Raw genomic sequence first — 16,388 nt, 5'->3', positions numbered from 1 at the left:
TTTGTAGTAGCACGTACAAGGAGGCTTCACCCACGATCATAGAAAAATTGAAGTGAAAAGGTAACGACATTTTCCTGGGAGGTTTTGAAGCTCCTTCGTGTATCATGTACCAGGGCATGGTGCCCGCAGAAGCCGACGGCTTCTCGAACAAAGATCAGGTCCAGGATTCACCACCCGTCTGTGCTGGTGAGCTGTCACGCTCAGCGCCCCTCGTGGTCTGGCTGTTAGCTCTTCACTCAAGGTCCCCGTGTCTCTGCAGGGACAAGCTGGCCGTCCTTTATTGACCGCGTGGAAGAAGGGGTGCTCCCACCTGCACAGTGTCCCAGGGTTCCTTGGGTGTGAGCAGCAGAAAGCCAAACTGGCTCGGTGAAGCAACAGCAGCATGGGGCGAGATGCTCCAGGCTGTTCACGCGCATGAAGGGGAGGCTGGTGAGCCTGGCTTGGGAAAACTAGAGCACGGGCAGCCATTTCTGGATGCCTTTGCCCGCATTTAAGATTCCCACCTCCCTGGCCCTGGCCCTGATTGATTCTGGCCTGGATGTGCCACTGCATTTGAGTGGAGAGACGTCTCGTGGTAGTCTGCGCATGGGTAGTCCCTGAGGCTAGCAGGCTGCTGCTTCCAGGTGGGTGTTCAGCCAAGGGTTACGGAGCGCACGAGTCCATCTGGTCTACACAGCAGGGTCCTTGCTGTGCCTCCCATCAGCCCGAGTGTCCCAGCCTTGGTGGCCTTGTGCACTAGATGCTGGACCGCACAACTGCAAGATTAGCGGTTCAAACCCACCAGCCTCTTTTCAGGAGAAAGATGAGGCTGTCTGCTCCCATAAAGACCGACAGTCTGGGCAGTCTCAACTAGATGATAAGGCAGTGCAGCTTCAGGGGGGAGCAGTAACCTCTGCCTCAGGGGACCATTGCTGGGTCTAAGTGGGGTGACCCTGTGCAAGTGTGCAGCCCTGCCCGCCCCCCCCTCCCCATGGATGGTGAGAGTCCCAGCGGACACTCCCAGTAAGCTTGGGTGCTGCTGTGTTAGTCTAGGTACTTTAGAGAAACAAATCCACAGAAACTCATGTATAAGAGAGAGTTTTATATAAAGGGTAAGTGCACATCAAGAAAAGATCCCAACCCAGTGCTGCCCAAGCCCACAAGTCCAATATTAACTCATATGTCCGTCACCAATCCACAAAGTCCTCTTCCATCTCACAAAACACACACTATGACACTGACTGCAGGAGAAAAGCCGAGTCAGTGAGTGTGTAAGCATCTCAGCGCTGGCAGGGGTCTCCACACGGCTGCCCCAGCACCCAGGGCTGCATCGGGCTAGGTCTATGTGGCTTCTCCTCAGGGTTGTCTTGCAGGAAGTGAGCCTTGCCAACTAAAGCAGGAAACTGGCTAAGGCAGCTGCACCCTGGTCCGACCATCAGAAAGCAAGAGACCCGAGAACTAGATAGGCGAGGCTTACCGAGCCATTTATCCCTCCGCCCTTCAATTAACCCCACATGTGTTTATTGGCCAGGTTGGCACAATAAACTAACTACCTCAGCTGCTGTGACCAGGCGGTGTGCTGACGGGGTAGTGGGGATGCAGTGAGGCTCAGCAACCTGCCGCCTGCCATCAGGCTCACGCGTCTGGGCTGGAGCCTGGAGTGGCACTGCGGTCAAAGGCCTGGGGGGTTACTCTCAAGAATTAGCCAACAACACCCCTGTTATTCACAGTGGCCCAATAGGCACCCAAGCCTGAGGATGACTCAGGTCCAGCAGCATGTTGTACCATTGTGTGGGGGGCAGACTTTCCAGCAGTTAGCAACCACTGCACATCACCCCAGACTCCGCACTCGCCTCCGACAGAGTCCCAAGGCAAGAGCTGCTTCCTTTCCTGGTCCCCTGGGCTCATTTGGCCCTCGGATGGGGACAGGGCACATGTCCTGCCTGTTCCGGTGAATGGCAGTTGCTGCAGGCTCACGGCGCATTCGGACAGAGCCTGCAATACCAGCGCCAATGAAACAAAGCCTGCTGGGTAATCCGCCGTCTGGCTCCTTAGGGGGACAGGGGACCCGGGCTGCCTGGGGAGAAAGGTGACTGAGGTGGGGGCCTGAGTAGCTTGTGTGCTGAGTGCCCAGGCCCCGCGGTGCAGATGCCGTGGCACCGGAATCGCATTCGATCTTTCACGAAGCAGTCGAGTGGATGGAAAACACTTGGCTCCTTGCAAGACAGCTCATCACTCTCCCGTCTGTCTGGGTCCCTGCCTGGCTGCACACCGTGGCGTGTCATTTACAGCGAGACTGGGAGGGGCAGGTCTGAAACATCCTGTCCTAGCCTTAAAAGTAGGAGTGGAGACATGGAGACGTTTGCTTCTGAGCTGCCGAAACAAAAGATAATAACACACAAACATCAGATTCCCAAACTCCCCACCTCCAAATCAGCTGTTGGCTTGTGGACTCTGACACACCTGACCCTCCGTCCATGGGGCTTTCCTGGCTGTGGGATTTTGGAAGCAGACTGCCGGCTCTTGTTTCTGAGGCACTTCCGGGTGGCCTCCGACTGCCAACCTATCAGTTAGTGACCTGTCATCAGTTAGTGACCTAGCACTGGGCTCTCTCTACCTCGCAGGGCCCTTTATGCTCTGTCAGCCAGGGACTGGCACAGCTGAGAACAGCAGAGAAGGTCTTGAACGCCCTGGGCAGGGACAGAGGGAACGGCTGGGCATCTGGGCCCCGATGTGGCACCGGCGGGAAGAATGATAGATTGTTCACGCCCAGCCACGGCTGCAGGCAAGGAACTAGACCAGAGGGTATGTGGGTGGCCCTCCTGGGACTCTCCAGAGGGTTCCAGAACACCCTTCGCCACCTCCCCGGTGGGGACTGTCATTTGTGACTGTCCAGCCACAAGGGCTCAGACGTTGGGGACCTGGGCCTCCCCTTTGGGCTGCCTCCCTTCCGTGGTATGGTTCATGGGTTGGTCCTCATGCAGGCAGGGGGTACCACGTGGCCTGGCAGACCAGCTTCAGGAAAATGAGGTGTTGTCATTTGTGAGGTGGCATCTGAATTGGGTGCTCGATTCCAGGGCACCTCAAGGTGTCTCCTATGAGGACACCCTCTGCTTGTGGACCCAATTCCCTCCCGGCCAGTGCACCTTGTGTGCGCCCTCTTGGCTGTCAGTGGAGGCGGACAGGGTGCTGTAATGTTTCCAGAGTAAGCTGAGCTTCCAGACTACGATAGACTAGGATTTCCTGTGAAAAATCAGCATGGGCCACTGTGGGCCAAACCCTAACTGATCGTGGGGTTTGCACGGGAAAGGGCAGAGCCCCAAGGTATTCTGTGGCCGCTGTAGACTGCTGGTTGGCAGAACGTGGCTTGCCTTGGACTCTAGACAACATCTGGACCCTTGAAGGAGGGGAGGGGGATGGGCTCCACCCTCTGCTGCCATGCCTACCCATCCCTTTTTATGCCCTGTGGCTATGCCCAGGCCAGGGTACAAATGGAGGCCCACGTGCCATTATCTTGTAAGGCCATTTCTCCACAGACTTTCTGATGTCTCCTTGTAGGTCTAAGGTTACACATCAACCTACAAGACCCAAAACCAACCCACTGCTGCAGAATCTTTTCCAATGGATCGTGACCACGTAGCACAGCATAGAACTATTCCACAGGGTTTCCGAGGCTGGAAATTCTTAGCAAAACAGTGTGCCTCATCTTTCTCCTGCAGGGTAGCTGGTAGATTTGAACTACCAGCGTCTTGGTTAGCACACCAAGGCTTAACCCTTGGCGCTACCAGAGGACTCCGCAACCTACAACATGCTACCTAAATACACCCCAGCCTCCCACCTTCATAAAGAGAGCCCTCGGAGTCCAGGTTTGAATTCAGGGTTCTCTGACTCCCCTTCCCACCCCTCTCCCTTGCCCCAGCTGCCCCCTTTTACTTCCTTGTGACCAAGCTCCACGTGGAGCCCCCGGGATGGCCCCCTGCATCTGTGTAGTCTCATGGTTAAGACTTTGTCTGCTAGCTTTCTGGCTGATTCACAGTGGTCTACGCTGGAATCACCGTAGGGAGACAACAAGTCCGACAGGACAAGATTGGGTAGGTGGCAGGGAGACAAAGCTGAGAATCTGCCCAGAGCCAGGTCCCAGGTGGCCTTGGTGACAGGCTCTGGAGTTTGGACTGGGAATCTTGGAGAGTTCCCGAAGGTTTGTAGCAGGACAGGGATAAGGTGGAAGGGGTGAGGAGGACCATGGGAGGCTATCGTGCAGAGGAAGGTGTGAGGCTGGACCTGGATCCAGGTGCTGTATGATGATCAAAGACGCTTGCTTTACAGGAAGTGACCTTCTTCAGTGGATCACCCAACGGCTGTGGATCTCCAATCTGGGTGAGAGTCTGCCCCCTCTCTAGGATGGTGCTGAGTGGTCAAGCAGTTACACACTCAACTGGTGATCCAAGGGATGAAGTTTGAGTCCCACGTGGGTGTGAAAAAAGGAGGCAAAATGGGAACTGGGAGGCCAATTGGGGGCTAGTGGGATGATCCAGCCACAAGTGAGGTTGGCTCAACTGGGTTAAGAGCGATGGACGCCTGCCAACCGACTCCCAAATTTGATTGCCCTTGAAAACTCTCTGGGGCCGAGTGATACTTGGTCAGTCCTAGGGGCCCGGTGTGTGGAAGTCAGCTGGGCGGCCCTTGCCCACACTGGAGAGGCTGAGCCTTTGTCTCTGAGAAATCTACATTTTCCTTGTTGAGACAAGACCTTCATGGACGAAACCATCAGAACGAAAAACCAATTCATTTGGGGACCAAAAAGTACTGAGAGAATGTGAAAGAAGGTTGTCACTGGGGAGAGTTCATCAGGAAAGACCCTAAAGGGCCCCCACAAACCACCGTTATAGGCCCACCAATGGCCCAGTTGTCATGCTGGGCTGTGGCTGACGTCCTCCTTTGTGTCTGGACCCAGCCGAGACCCCCTCACAATGAGTAAGGCCCAGAGATGCAATGGGAAAGGAGGGGACTATCTCCAGGCAACAAAGCTTCTGTCTTTGGGCCCCGCCTCTTATCTTTCATGTCTGAACTGCTTCTTCCCAGAGGCCCAGAATTTGGGCAACTTCATTGTCAAATACGGCTACATTTACCCCCTGCAAGATCCGAAGAACCTGGTTCTGAAGCCCGACGGCAGCCTTTACCGATTTCAGGTGAGTCTTGGGCTTACCCTTTGGTTCCCTCCCACGAGAAGTCATCTTACTGCAAAGATAAGTGGTTGACTTCTTAGTCTTCAGGGATTAGGGACTTTGGAAATGGTGGGGCGGGGCTAAGGTATAGATTTGCCTCCTAGGTCACAGCGCTGGGGGTGCCCAGAGTCTTAACCACGGGTCTAAGCATGGCTTCCCTGGTTTCTCTTGTAGACCCCATATTTCTGGCCCACCCAGCAGTGGCCGGCTGAAGATACAGACTATGGTAAATCTTGGTCCCTGGATCTGCCTGGAGTCGTGCTAAGCAGGCTGTTTATTTGCTTGCTGTTTCCTGGTGGCATTTGTCTTGCTGTCCTCATGACCTTCATGTCAGTTCCCATCTGTGTGGGGAGTGCTCCCAGGGAGGAGGGGGCTGGTCTGCGGAGCATTGCCGTTACTCAGCTGAGCATAGCAGCCAGCTTGCTTCCGGAGGCTGCAGACGCCGTTTTGAATGATCATGATGATGATGGAAAATGCCACTGTTTTCTCTCCCAGCCATCTATCTGACCAAGCGCAATATCAAGAAGAAGGGGATTTTGGAAGAATATGAAAAGGTACGAAGATGATGCTGGTCTTGGTGGCTCTGTGGAGAATCTTGTCTTACTAGATTCTTCATCATCCCCAAGCCTGTCTTCCTAATCAGATTGGAGATAGAGTTATTATATTAAAAAAAGAATCCCAGCAAACGAAGCCACGCTGTGGAGGCTTTCCGATGGCCCTGGGCCACCCCTGGCATGCACACCAGTGTGGCGGGCAGGCGGGGGAGAGGGGGGAGGCGATTGGTCTGGGCTGGTGTTGCTGTGAAGCCGGGGACTTGTCCTGGGTGAGGGGGGCCTGCTTAGCTGTGCATACGCTGTTCTGGGGCTCAGCTCTGCCTTTTGTGTTCCCTTCTCTAGGAAAATTACAATTTCCTGAACAAAAAGATCAATTACAAGTGGGACTTTGTCATAATGCAGGCCAAGGAGCAGTACAGGTGAGTGAGCGGAGCCGGGGGCGGGGGGGGGGGGCGTCCTCCTGGTCTTGGCCCCTTCCCTCCCTTCTTTGTTTGCTGCTATTAGAAGAAATCTTTATGGGGCATTTGTGTGCCAACCACAGGGGCTTAGGGAAGAGAACGGCATGGTCCATATTTGATCAAATCTTCCCTCCACCCTGCAAACCTTTTCTCCTCTCAGGACTGTCCACAGCAGCACAGGGAACCACCGTCCACCTCCATGTTCTGCTCTGGGGTTCTGTCAGCCATTCCAGCCGGTTATCACAGCTAGTGAAACCCCTTCGAGTGAGGTGGTGGATTATGTGTCGAGCGGCTAACCGAAAAGTCAGTAGTTTGCGCCCCCCAGGTGCTCTCTGGGAGACAGGTGAGGCTGTCTGCTTCGGTAAAGACCGACAGCCTCAGAAACTCAAAGAAGCCAGTTCTCCTCTGTCCCATAGTGTCGCCGTCAGTCAGAATGGACTTGATGGTAGTGAGTGGGTCACCTGACCCCTCTGCCTGACTCCACCGCTCTTAGCCCAGGTGAGCCAACCTCACTTGCAGTTGGACCATCAGTTGGATATCTTCTCGACTGGCCTCCATCGTTCCCATTTTCCCTCCGTTTTCCACGCAAAACTAGGATCACATTCCTCTCTTCACAGAAGCAACCAAGGAGTGTCCCCTTCCAGGGTCCCAGCCTCCAAGAGGCTCTTCTCGCCGAAGATAGCTCACCCACAAACGAAGTGACCCCCAAAATGGCAACCATTGTTTATGATCCCTCCCTTTCTCTGGGCCCGGGATTCCTGAAAGGCTGAGCAGGGAAGGCCTGACTCAGGGTCTCAAAGTGGTGGCGAATCAACAGCTGGAGCTGGGGGTCTGGTGCAGCTGGAGGGCTGGCTGGGCATTTCCCCTCCCCCCTTGTAGCTCCTCAGCCTCTCCTCATGCATTAGCTTGGGCTTCTGTGCAGCATGGCGGCACCGCGGCAGTTGGGTTGGTTGCACGGAGCTGAACCCATCTCCCAAGAGCCAAGATTCCAGGGAAGAAGGCGGTGATGCCCCATCTTTGCTGGGCCCCCTCACAAGTCACATAGTGCCCATTTGTCATCTGCTGTCATCTGAAACAGCCACCAAAGCCAACCCAGTTTCAAGGAGACGGGGGACACAGGTGTACATCTCAGTGGAAAGAGTGTCAACGATTTGTCGACCAATTTAAAAATCGCCACAAGGGTCTCCCGGATTCTACAGTACAGGACCACGGACATTTCCTTATCACCCAGAGGGCAGTTTATCATTCTCTACATCTTGGCGAGTTGTGTAAGGTTTAGACCACATGTTCTTCTAAGACAGGGACGCTTATCTCTTTGGATCAACAGTATCTTCTCAGGGTCTGGAACATAAGTGAATCTCAGACAGTACATAAGGCAGTCCACGGAAGGCATCCCTTGTTCACGGGCTCTCAGAGTCCATTCGTCGCAGCTCTCTCCCAATGACTCAAATCCCAGAAAAGCATAAAATAAAAACTAGAAAGAACTCGGGGGGCGGGGGGGGGGACAGGACAGTAATTTTTCCATGGACTCTGTTTACTAAGCTGGGTGGTGCTATGGAGACGCCGCAGAGTGGCCCCCGGTCCTCTGTGGCTCATTCTCCTGAAGACAGGGGCTTGTTAGCCTGGAAGAGAATCCAGTTAGGTTGGCCCGGGGATGTTGACGTGACCTTGTTTATATTTAATTTCTAGACGAGGTTGGTCAGACGCCCCACTGGAATGGCCCTGCTCTGGCCCTCTGGGTGTGATTCACCCAACATTAGCTGGAAAACAAATGGGCCGGCTCTGCCTTAGAGAGGCCCTGCGCATCATCCCACGTTCCCCGGAAAACAGGCACTGCTGAGTGCCAGCTGAGGTCGTTGTGGAAACGGTGCTGCGCGAGGCTCCCGGGGAAATTGTTAGTGCTCCTTTCTACTGCCGAAGGGAGCCCAGCACCAATCCCTACCCCTATCTGGATGGGAGAGGAGAGGGAGGAAAGGGAGCCTCTGAGGGTTGTATGTTGGGCACAGACAAGAGCCTTGAATGCCTGAATGGGCGTGAGCTCTTGAGAGTGGTCGAGTGGACCGGGCAAGTCAGGAGGAGAGAGGCCACAGGGGCCCAGCTTTCCCTCCGTCTCAAGTTCTGGTTTTGATCGCGGTCTACTAGGTCAGATGTTGATGATGTTGTCTGTCACCCTCACCCCCCACCCCCAAACCCCAAACCAAACAAACCAGGGGAAATGACAAGGCCAGCTGTTCAAATGGCAGCCGGGAATTTCATCCCGTTCTCTGGGAGGGAGTTGTGAAGCCCGTGGAGTTGATTTGATTCTAGAGTTAGCCGCAGGGCATGGCTGCTTAACAGCTCAGTGCTGTCCAGGACAGTGTGGATACTGAGCAAGACCTCTGCAGTCTCTGCCACCCCCAATGCCTTTACCCCTTCCAACCCTGGCCCCCCCATCATCCCCACCACTTTCAGCACCTCCACCACTTCCGTCACCCTCCTCTCTTCTCTAACCACCACACCTTCAACCCTACCACCTCCATCACATCTACCACCTTGACTTCCCATTGCCCCAACCCCCCTACCACTCTCAAACATCCCCTAATCCCACCCACTCCACCAACCCTCACCCCAGCACCTTCACCCCCCTCACCTCCTCTCCCACTCCATCACCCCCAGCACTTCCACTGCGTCTACTCTCCATTGTCCCCACGACTTTCATGGCTGCCATCATTCCCCACCACCACCCACCACCTCCATCGCCCCAACTCTACCTCCTTCACCTCAGCCACTTCCCATCACCCCACTGCTCCATTACTTCTGTGACCTCCACCCACACTACCCTCTCCCCCGACCACTTTCACTACCCCACCCCCATTTCTACCACCATCTCCCACCTCCACCACTGTAGCCTACCTCTTCCTTACCTCCATTTCTGCACCTCCAGCCCCCATCACCTCTGCCACCTCCCTGTTCCCCACCTCCATCACCACTTCTCCCACTTCCTCCCAGGGGGACGGTCTCTCTGGGCTTTGGTCCCCTGCTCTGTGGTGTGAGGAAGGGCCCTTGGGAGGGCTACGTGAATTCATACCTGCAAAGGTAGTTAGAAGGGGACCTGACCCAGAAGGGAGACTAAGAGTTTTCCATTTTTATTGTCATGGCAAAGCAGGGTTATTTGGGCAGGTTGGGGGCGGGGTGGTCCAGGTGATTAGGGCGAGGGCACATCGCTGGTCAAGAGAAGCAAAGCATCACCAGCCTTAAACGCGCTTCTGGTGTTTCAGAGCTGGCAAGGAGAGGAACAAAGCCGACAGGTACGCCCTGGATGGCCAGGAGAAGGCGTATTGGCTGGTGCACCGCTGCCCTGTGAGTATCAGCCTGCCTGCCTTCCCCTCAATGTCCCTTCCTCTCGCCACCATTGTCCCTCTGTCAGCTCATCTCCCTCAGGCTGGAATCGGACCAGCACAAGGAGCTGCCCAGTGATGGCTTAGTGTCCCAGTGCCACTGGCCGGGCCAGCCGGTACGTGGTCTGGCTGGGATCCACCCGTGGCCCTTCCGTTGGTGTTAGGGGTCAGTGGGGTTGCCCAAGGGAGGGACTGAATGAGTCTGTCTCTTATGAAGGCTGGAACTTTTTACTGGCCAGCACATCGTGCCCTGGAAAAGGAACAGAAGAAGAAAAAACCAGAGCTCAGACTTCAAAGCAGCAGAAGAAAATGCTGTAGAAAACGGAAACTCCACAGAACCAGAAGCGGTGCTTCAAGCCTCTGGCTCCCTCCCGTCTTCTTCTCCTGGGCTACAGCCCCGGAGTTCTGAGGAGGGAGGCGGAGAGAAGTGCGCTCGAAGCTTCTCATGCCTGGAGCACTGAGCATCTGGGCCTTGAGTGCTTTCTGTTGTCTGGAAGAGCAAGCTGTACACGGGTGACGGAGTGTAACTTGTCACAACGCGCCACTGGAAAGAAGAAGTCTCTGTCCCCAGCACAGAGAACCAGGCCCTGCCACGGAGCCCACTCTGACTCCGAGCATCCTTCCAGAGCCGGGCAGAACTGTCCCGGCCGATCCCCGCGGCTGCGCATCTATACCGGAACAGGAAGTCTCCTCTGTCTCCCGAGGAGCGGCCGGTGGACTTCCGGTGGTGGTGAACATGGGCATCAGCATCGTCAAGATTGGGAAGACGGCGTCGAGCCCGTCAGTGCTTGGCCGTGCTGGGCTGCCCGTGAGGCCGCCAGCAGTCAGAGCCATTGGCAACCAATAGCACGAAGAGGCAGCATGCACGCAGACGCTGTGTCCCCGGGGGCATGCCAAACCCTGCTCTCAGCCTGGGGTTGGCCAGGGCAGGGTGCTAGGGGCTCCGCGGGAAGGGCCCTCTGCTTGCGAACAGCTCTGCCTGCAATGGAGCAATCTGACAGGCTGGGAAACCCGGGAGCTAGTGAGCTGTCAGCCTGTCTCCAAGAACCCTAAACAAGCTGTCAGCCGAGTGGGAACAAAGCCAGCCAAAGCAAATAAGGCACTTGGCCTGGGACGTGTGAAGCAGCCTGTGTGGGGACTGTCGCCGACGGGTGTCGTGAGTGACTCAGCCGTGGTGCTTGCATCTGGGTGTTCACCTGCTTGCTCACTGGCCTGTCGTTCATCAGTGACCCCGTTGTCGAGCCGGGTCTGCAGCCTGGGCTCTCAGAGGAACCCCGTGGCTTCGTGCTTATGCATTGGGCTGCTAACCATAAGGCCAGGAGTTCAAAACCACCAGCCGTTCCTCGGGAGGCCACCCTGGCTTTGGACTCGCGTAAAAAGAGTTACAATCTCAGAAACTCACAGGGGGAGTTCTTCCTTGTCCGATAGGGCCGCTTGGAAGCTTTTGAACATTGACCCTGGGCCCACTCGCTTGCTACGGATTATCTGCCTCAAGCATGCCTACGGCCCTGGGCATGGGGAATTCCGTCAGCCCCACTGTTCAAAGGGGGCAAGAGCTTGCCTGGTGCTGCCTCTGCCTGACTGCTATGCCTGATGGGACAGGGTGTGGGTAGAGGACAAACACAAGCCCCGTCTCCGCAGCTTGAGGACTTACCTTAACTCCAGGGAATTGTGCTTGCCAGAAATAAGGTCCCAGGACTGAGTGCCCGAGGGAGGGACACCTGGTTTAGGAAGACGGGAGGAAGGCGTGCCATGCCAGGTGGTAGAACGGGCATTGTCACTGGCAGAGGCCAAGATCAGATGGAGGTAATAGTGTCTGAGTGGTTTGATCCCAGATCCCAGTGGGTCCTGAGCCCATATGATGTCACGGATCAGAATCCTCTGATGGCAAATTAAGTTCTTTTCCCATTGGCTCCCCAAAGGGCCAGTCGGCGCACAGGGTAGACAGCGGCCCCTTGGTGTGTGACTGAGCAGGGGAAGGCATGATTCCCTGAGAGAGGCCATCGCTGGGACACCCTTCCCTCTTGTCTGTGCCATCAGGACTTCTGAGCCAACTGCCTCGACCTGGGGCCTAGGGGCCACTGTGTGAGAGTCAGGCTCACTAGGCCTTGTTCTAGTCACCGCTGTTGAGAGCAACATGCAGACCACTGCATGGATGGCAGACCGACAGACAGGTGATGAATCTATCTCTATATCTCCGGGGGCTGCCCACGGCGGAGCACGATGCCCAGTGCAGAGAGAGCCTGATGAGAAGCAGGAAGGGCCCCCTTTCCTGTCTGTTGCCCTGCCCCTCTCCAGTGCCCTCCTTCTGGCTTTTGCTTCTGGTGGTGGCATCTGTCCAGCAGTTTCCTCACGGGAGCTCGGGATCCCCTAAGAATGCGGGACACCCTGTTAAATTCAACTTTCCTACATACCCAGTGAGTGATCTGTGTTCCCATGTTGTGGACGTGTTATATGATGTGTACTGAGATGACCCGTCAAGCAAGCCTTAGAGAAAGCAGAAAAGGATACGTCAGTGAGCCGTTGTTAGAGAAAACATTTCATATACAATTAGCCAGTAAAATGATTCCTCGTTATTGGACACTCCTCCATCAGAATGGTAGAAGGGGCTCTGGCCCTTTTGAGGAGACTGAATATGATGGGAGGAAAGCCCATCACCCTTCCTGGACGCCCTGCTCCCCGACTCCCCGCCTCTGCTCCAGGGCAGCCAGCCTTGGTAACAGCATGGATTCTTGAGCATTTGATGGGTGCCTGGCAACAAACCATCCTAGAACAAAGTGAAAGACTCCACTTTCTGGCTGAAAGAAATCGAGAGAGAGCAAACAAGATGGAGCCCCATGGAGAAGAGACTGAAAAGATGGTTGGTCTAGCGCCTGTCGTGTCTGGGAGCACTCTCCTTGCCTGGGGTAGCTTCCCTCTGCTGAGAGCTTCCTAGTCCAATGCACTAAACCTCCCCTCTTATCTGCCTGGGAGCATGGCACAGAAGGGTCAGGAGTACAGGAAGGACATCTTTTGCATAGATGGGAAGTGGCCGAGGCAGGGCTGGAGCCCAGAAGTGCCTGATGGCAACGTGCACTGTCCCCAAGTGCTGCACTGTGCCATCTGCTTCCCTGTAGACCCAGGACAAGAGCCAAGTAGGACGAGGAAAGCATATCACCGGAGGACTTGGGGCGCCTTTATTTTAATGCCACCAAACTCTTAATGAACTTGATTCTTATTAAACCTTCCATCTCTCCATCCATCCATCCATCCATCCATCCATTTGTATTGTATTCATATTTCTGTCCATCCCTCTACTTAGCCATTCTTCTATCCATTTACCCATACTTTTATCCACCCATCTATCCCACTATGTTTGCTGCTATAAAGTCCTCTGTCCATCCCTCCATTCATCTGCCCATCTATCTAGCCATCCACTCATTCCTTTATTTGGTATTATAAATGTCAATATCCATCCAGCTGTGCATCCATCCATCCATCCATTCCTATGTTTAGTGTTTTAAGTGCCATGAAATTATCCACCTGTTCATCATTTATCTATCTACCTATGTTTGGCCCATCACCACCATGCCATGGTGCAGACCACCCCTTGCAAGCCTCATCAGCTCAGTGGGTGTCTCATACACACTGTCTTCACTGCTTGTGGGCTCAGCACCAACCCTCTCACTTCAGTCTCAAGATTGGCAGCTTGGCCAAGACCTGAAGTTAATCAGAACTAGACCCTTTTGGGGTTGTATGTGTGTGAATTGGGGGAAGGTTTGTGTAGCACATCACTTTTACCTTCAACAATCCCCACAGGTTTGTTTCAACCCTCACACTGACCCGGCACTTATCCCGCTTTCTGCCCATGTTTCCCATCTCCATCCCTCCTTCTTTTGCAACCCCCAGAACTTCTTCCTTGGGTTAGTGCTGCTCTTTTGTTCTCAAAGAGTTGATTGGTCGAAGCCATATGTATCTCCCTAGTGTTATTGTTCCCTGTATAGACCTGCCTGTTGTTTGGCTGGAAGGTGAACCACGCGGGGTGAGTCCAGGACCAGATCTGCAGGGTGGCTGAGGGCCACAGTCTCATGGACTCCTCAAGTCTCTGTCTTTTCAGTAAACCTGGTCTCCACCCCCCGCCACCCCCATGATTTTGAGTTTTATTCCACCTTTTTCTTCCACTCTATCTGGGACCTTGCAAAGCAGTTGGTTGTGGTAGCTGGGCACCATCTAGTTCTTCTGGTTTCAGGGTTGTAGGGCCGGAGGTTTGAGTGTGGATACTCTTCTTGGTTCTTATGCCGTCTTTCTTCCATCCAGCCGGGAGTGAACAACGTGTTGGACTACGGCTTGGACCGAGTGACCGACCCAAATGAAGTTAAGGTAAACCAGGTATGTCTTGGCACCCAGAGGTGCTTAGTGGAAGCTGTGTATGTTGAACGGAGCTTGGACCAGGTTCTGAGGCTAGAAGGGTGTCCACCTACCTGTTTGTCTCTGTTGGGGCACCTCTCTCTCTTCTTAGACACTGTCAGTGGGAAGAGGGTTGTGGACTCTGTGTTAGTCCGGGTAGACTAGAGAAACAGATCCAAGGAGACTCATATGTGTATAAGAAAGAACTTTATATACAAGAGCCATTGAATACTGAGAAAATATCCCAGCCTAGTGCAGATAAAGTCTGGTATTAGTCCATATGTCCAATACCAATCTATAAAGCCCTCTTCAGATGCATGAAACACATGCAATGGCGTCGAATCCAGGAAGATCACAGGCCAATGGGTGGGAAGTCTTGTGGATCCAGTGGTGGTGTAAGCATCTCAGCTCTGGCTGGGGTCTCCACGTGGCTCCTCCAGCTCAGGACACTAGAGTGGTTCCATGTGTCTCGTCAGCTGCAATGTCTTCCAGGGAGTGAGTGTGTGTCCCACCTCCAGTGAGCTATTTATCTTCTTAGCACCTCCAAATGAAGTCATCAAGCTGCCACCTGATAGACAGGCTACACTCCTCCCCTTCACTCTTAATCTTCTCAAATTGACAACAGATTATGTAACTACCACAGGCTCTGAGGTGTCAGGGACCAGAGTGGGGAGAGGCCAGACAAAAAGCATGGGTGACCAGAGGCTGTAAGTGGAGGAGGAGAAGCTGTAGATGTGGTCAGAGCAGATGAGAGCCTGGTTTTCAAGCTTCCTGAGTCACCTGCCCTTTGACAATCTGACGACTTTGGGAAGGCACCCAGAGGTGCCCAGGCATCTTGCTCACAATATCAGCTGGATCCCCGACTCCTAGGAGACTATAGGCCCCGGGTTTAAAAGCCCTGGCCGATCACCTCTGTTGCATTTAAACTTTAGCCCTGGGACATGCCATACTCTTGCATCTCAATGGGGTTCATTTCTTACTTGTCTTTGCAAAGATTCCCTTGTACGTTTTGTTTCAAAAGGACCTTGTTCATGTAGGCTACCCTTCCCAACAAAAGTCCAATTTTCTGCATCATTTTTCTTTAAAGTAAAGCAATGCAGTCCCCACGCTGTGGAGACAGTGAGCATCCACTCAGCATTTCTCAATCTTGCCATGACTGGCATGTTGGTTGGACCGTTGTACGTCGGGGGAGGGGGCTGTCCGGGGTACTGTAGGCTGTGTGGCAGCCTCCTTGAGCTCTCTGTGCTAAGTGCCAGTCTTTCCATGCCTTCCCCCTGGGTTCTGATAATAAGACTTGTCTCCCCAGGAGACAAAACTACTAATACAAGTGGCGATTAATACAATTAGTGGAGATCCACTAATACAAGTCATCAACCAACCAGCCGACCAACCAGCTGCCAAGGAGTCACTTCAGCTCCTAGCGACTGCATGTGTGTCGGAGTAGAACTGATCCCCTGTGGTGCTTTTAAGGGCTTTATGGAGGGCGATCATCGGGCCTTTCTTTTGAGGTGCCTCTGGGTGGACTTGACCCTCCAACCTTCCCGTTAGCAACCGAGTGCGTTATCAACCAGCCTAAAACTCCACTAGCTGGGTTGATTGTTTTCTGCCTTAATGTTGCGCTGGGTCGTCATAACCCGGGCAGTCAAACAGGAACAGACCCAATTTTATGGAATATGGGCATACCGGAATGAGACGGGAACAGGAACGGGAAGCTCGGAAGAGACCCGTGGAGCCCTTTCAGGAGCCCGATCGATGCGGGCCATCGGATCATTGCCAGGACGGACGGCGGAGAGCAGCACAGCATGGCTGCAGCCGTCTCGGAGCTGGGCACCGTTGTTGAAGACTCTGTCTGTCAAGAGATTTGGTTGCTGTGCAGTGTGCACACCATCCTTGTTTGCGAAGAGAGGGATGAAGTTTTGAACAGGGCGCCCAGTCTGAGGTCTTCTGTCTCACTGAGCTTTCCGATCCACGTTTTCCTAATTTGTGCTCATTCCGTTTTGCTTTGTCGGCCACAACTGAAGTGGGAAGAAGTGGCTTGGAGCACTGGACCTGGGGCAGCCAGGGGCCTGTGACCTCGTTGGTCTGTGCGTCCTCTGAAAGACCTGGGAGTGCCTAAGGCCTGAGTGGGGGCGAGGCAGGATGAGTGGGAAAGAGGAAGAAGGAGGTCACGGGGGTGGGGCCTGGCCCAGAAGTGGGCAGGACAAAGGTGCCCGGCAGCTCTCCTGTTGTCTGGGGCGGGCAGTGCGGTGGGCATCACGAGGAGAGGGACATCTGGTCTCCAGAGGGTGTTCCCCCAGGGCATGGAGCATCCTTCTCTCAGCCCCACACTGTGGGGGTTCCCACGGCCTGCCCTGTCCTCTTCCCCTGCTCAGATAACAGATGATAGGAGGCCTTGGTGGGTTGGTTGCC

At 54.3% G+C, this 16,388-nt stretch overlaps 1 protein-coding gene across 1 annotated transcript in view; it reads left to right on the top strand.

The window, feature by feature from the left end:
* Window positions 1–16,388, top strand: part of RGS9 (regulator of G protein signaling 9) — a 66,367-nt gene that overhangs the window by 15,419 nt on the left and 34,560 nt on the right. The window contains exons 3-9 of the mRNA XM_075559430.1: window positions 4,306–4,356; window positions 5,062–5,168; window positions 5,379–5,430; window positions 5,700–5,758; window positions 6,101–6,177; window positions 9,474–9,555; window positions 13,890–13,952. Of these exons, the coding sequence (XP_075415545.1) occupies window positions 4,306–4,356; window positions 5,062–5,168; window positions 5,379–5,430; window positions 5,700–5,758; window positions 6,101–6,177; window positions 9,474–9,555; window positions 13,890–13,952 (491 nt within the window). The remainder of the gene's footprint in view (window positions 1–4,305; window positions 4,357–5,061; window positions 5,169–5,378; window positions 5,431–5,699; window positions 5,759–6,100; window positions 6,178–9,473; window positions 9,556–13,889; window positions 13,953–16,388) is intronic.

Source organism: Tenrec ecaudatus, chromosome 10 (genome assembly GCF_050624435.1).
Source record: "Tenrec ecaudatus isolate mTenEca1 chromosome 10, mTenEca1.hap1, whole genome shotgun sequence".
Taxonomy (NCBI): domain Eukaryota; kingdom Metazoa; phylum Chordata; class Mammalia; order Afrosoricida; family Tenrecidae; genus Tenrec; species Tenrec ecaudatus.
Note: the sequence above shows the minus strand (reverse complement) of the source record. Positions and strands in the feature narration are given on the sequence as shown.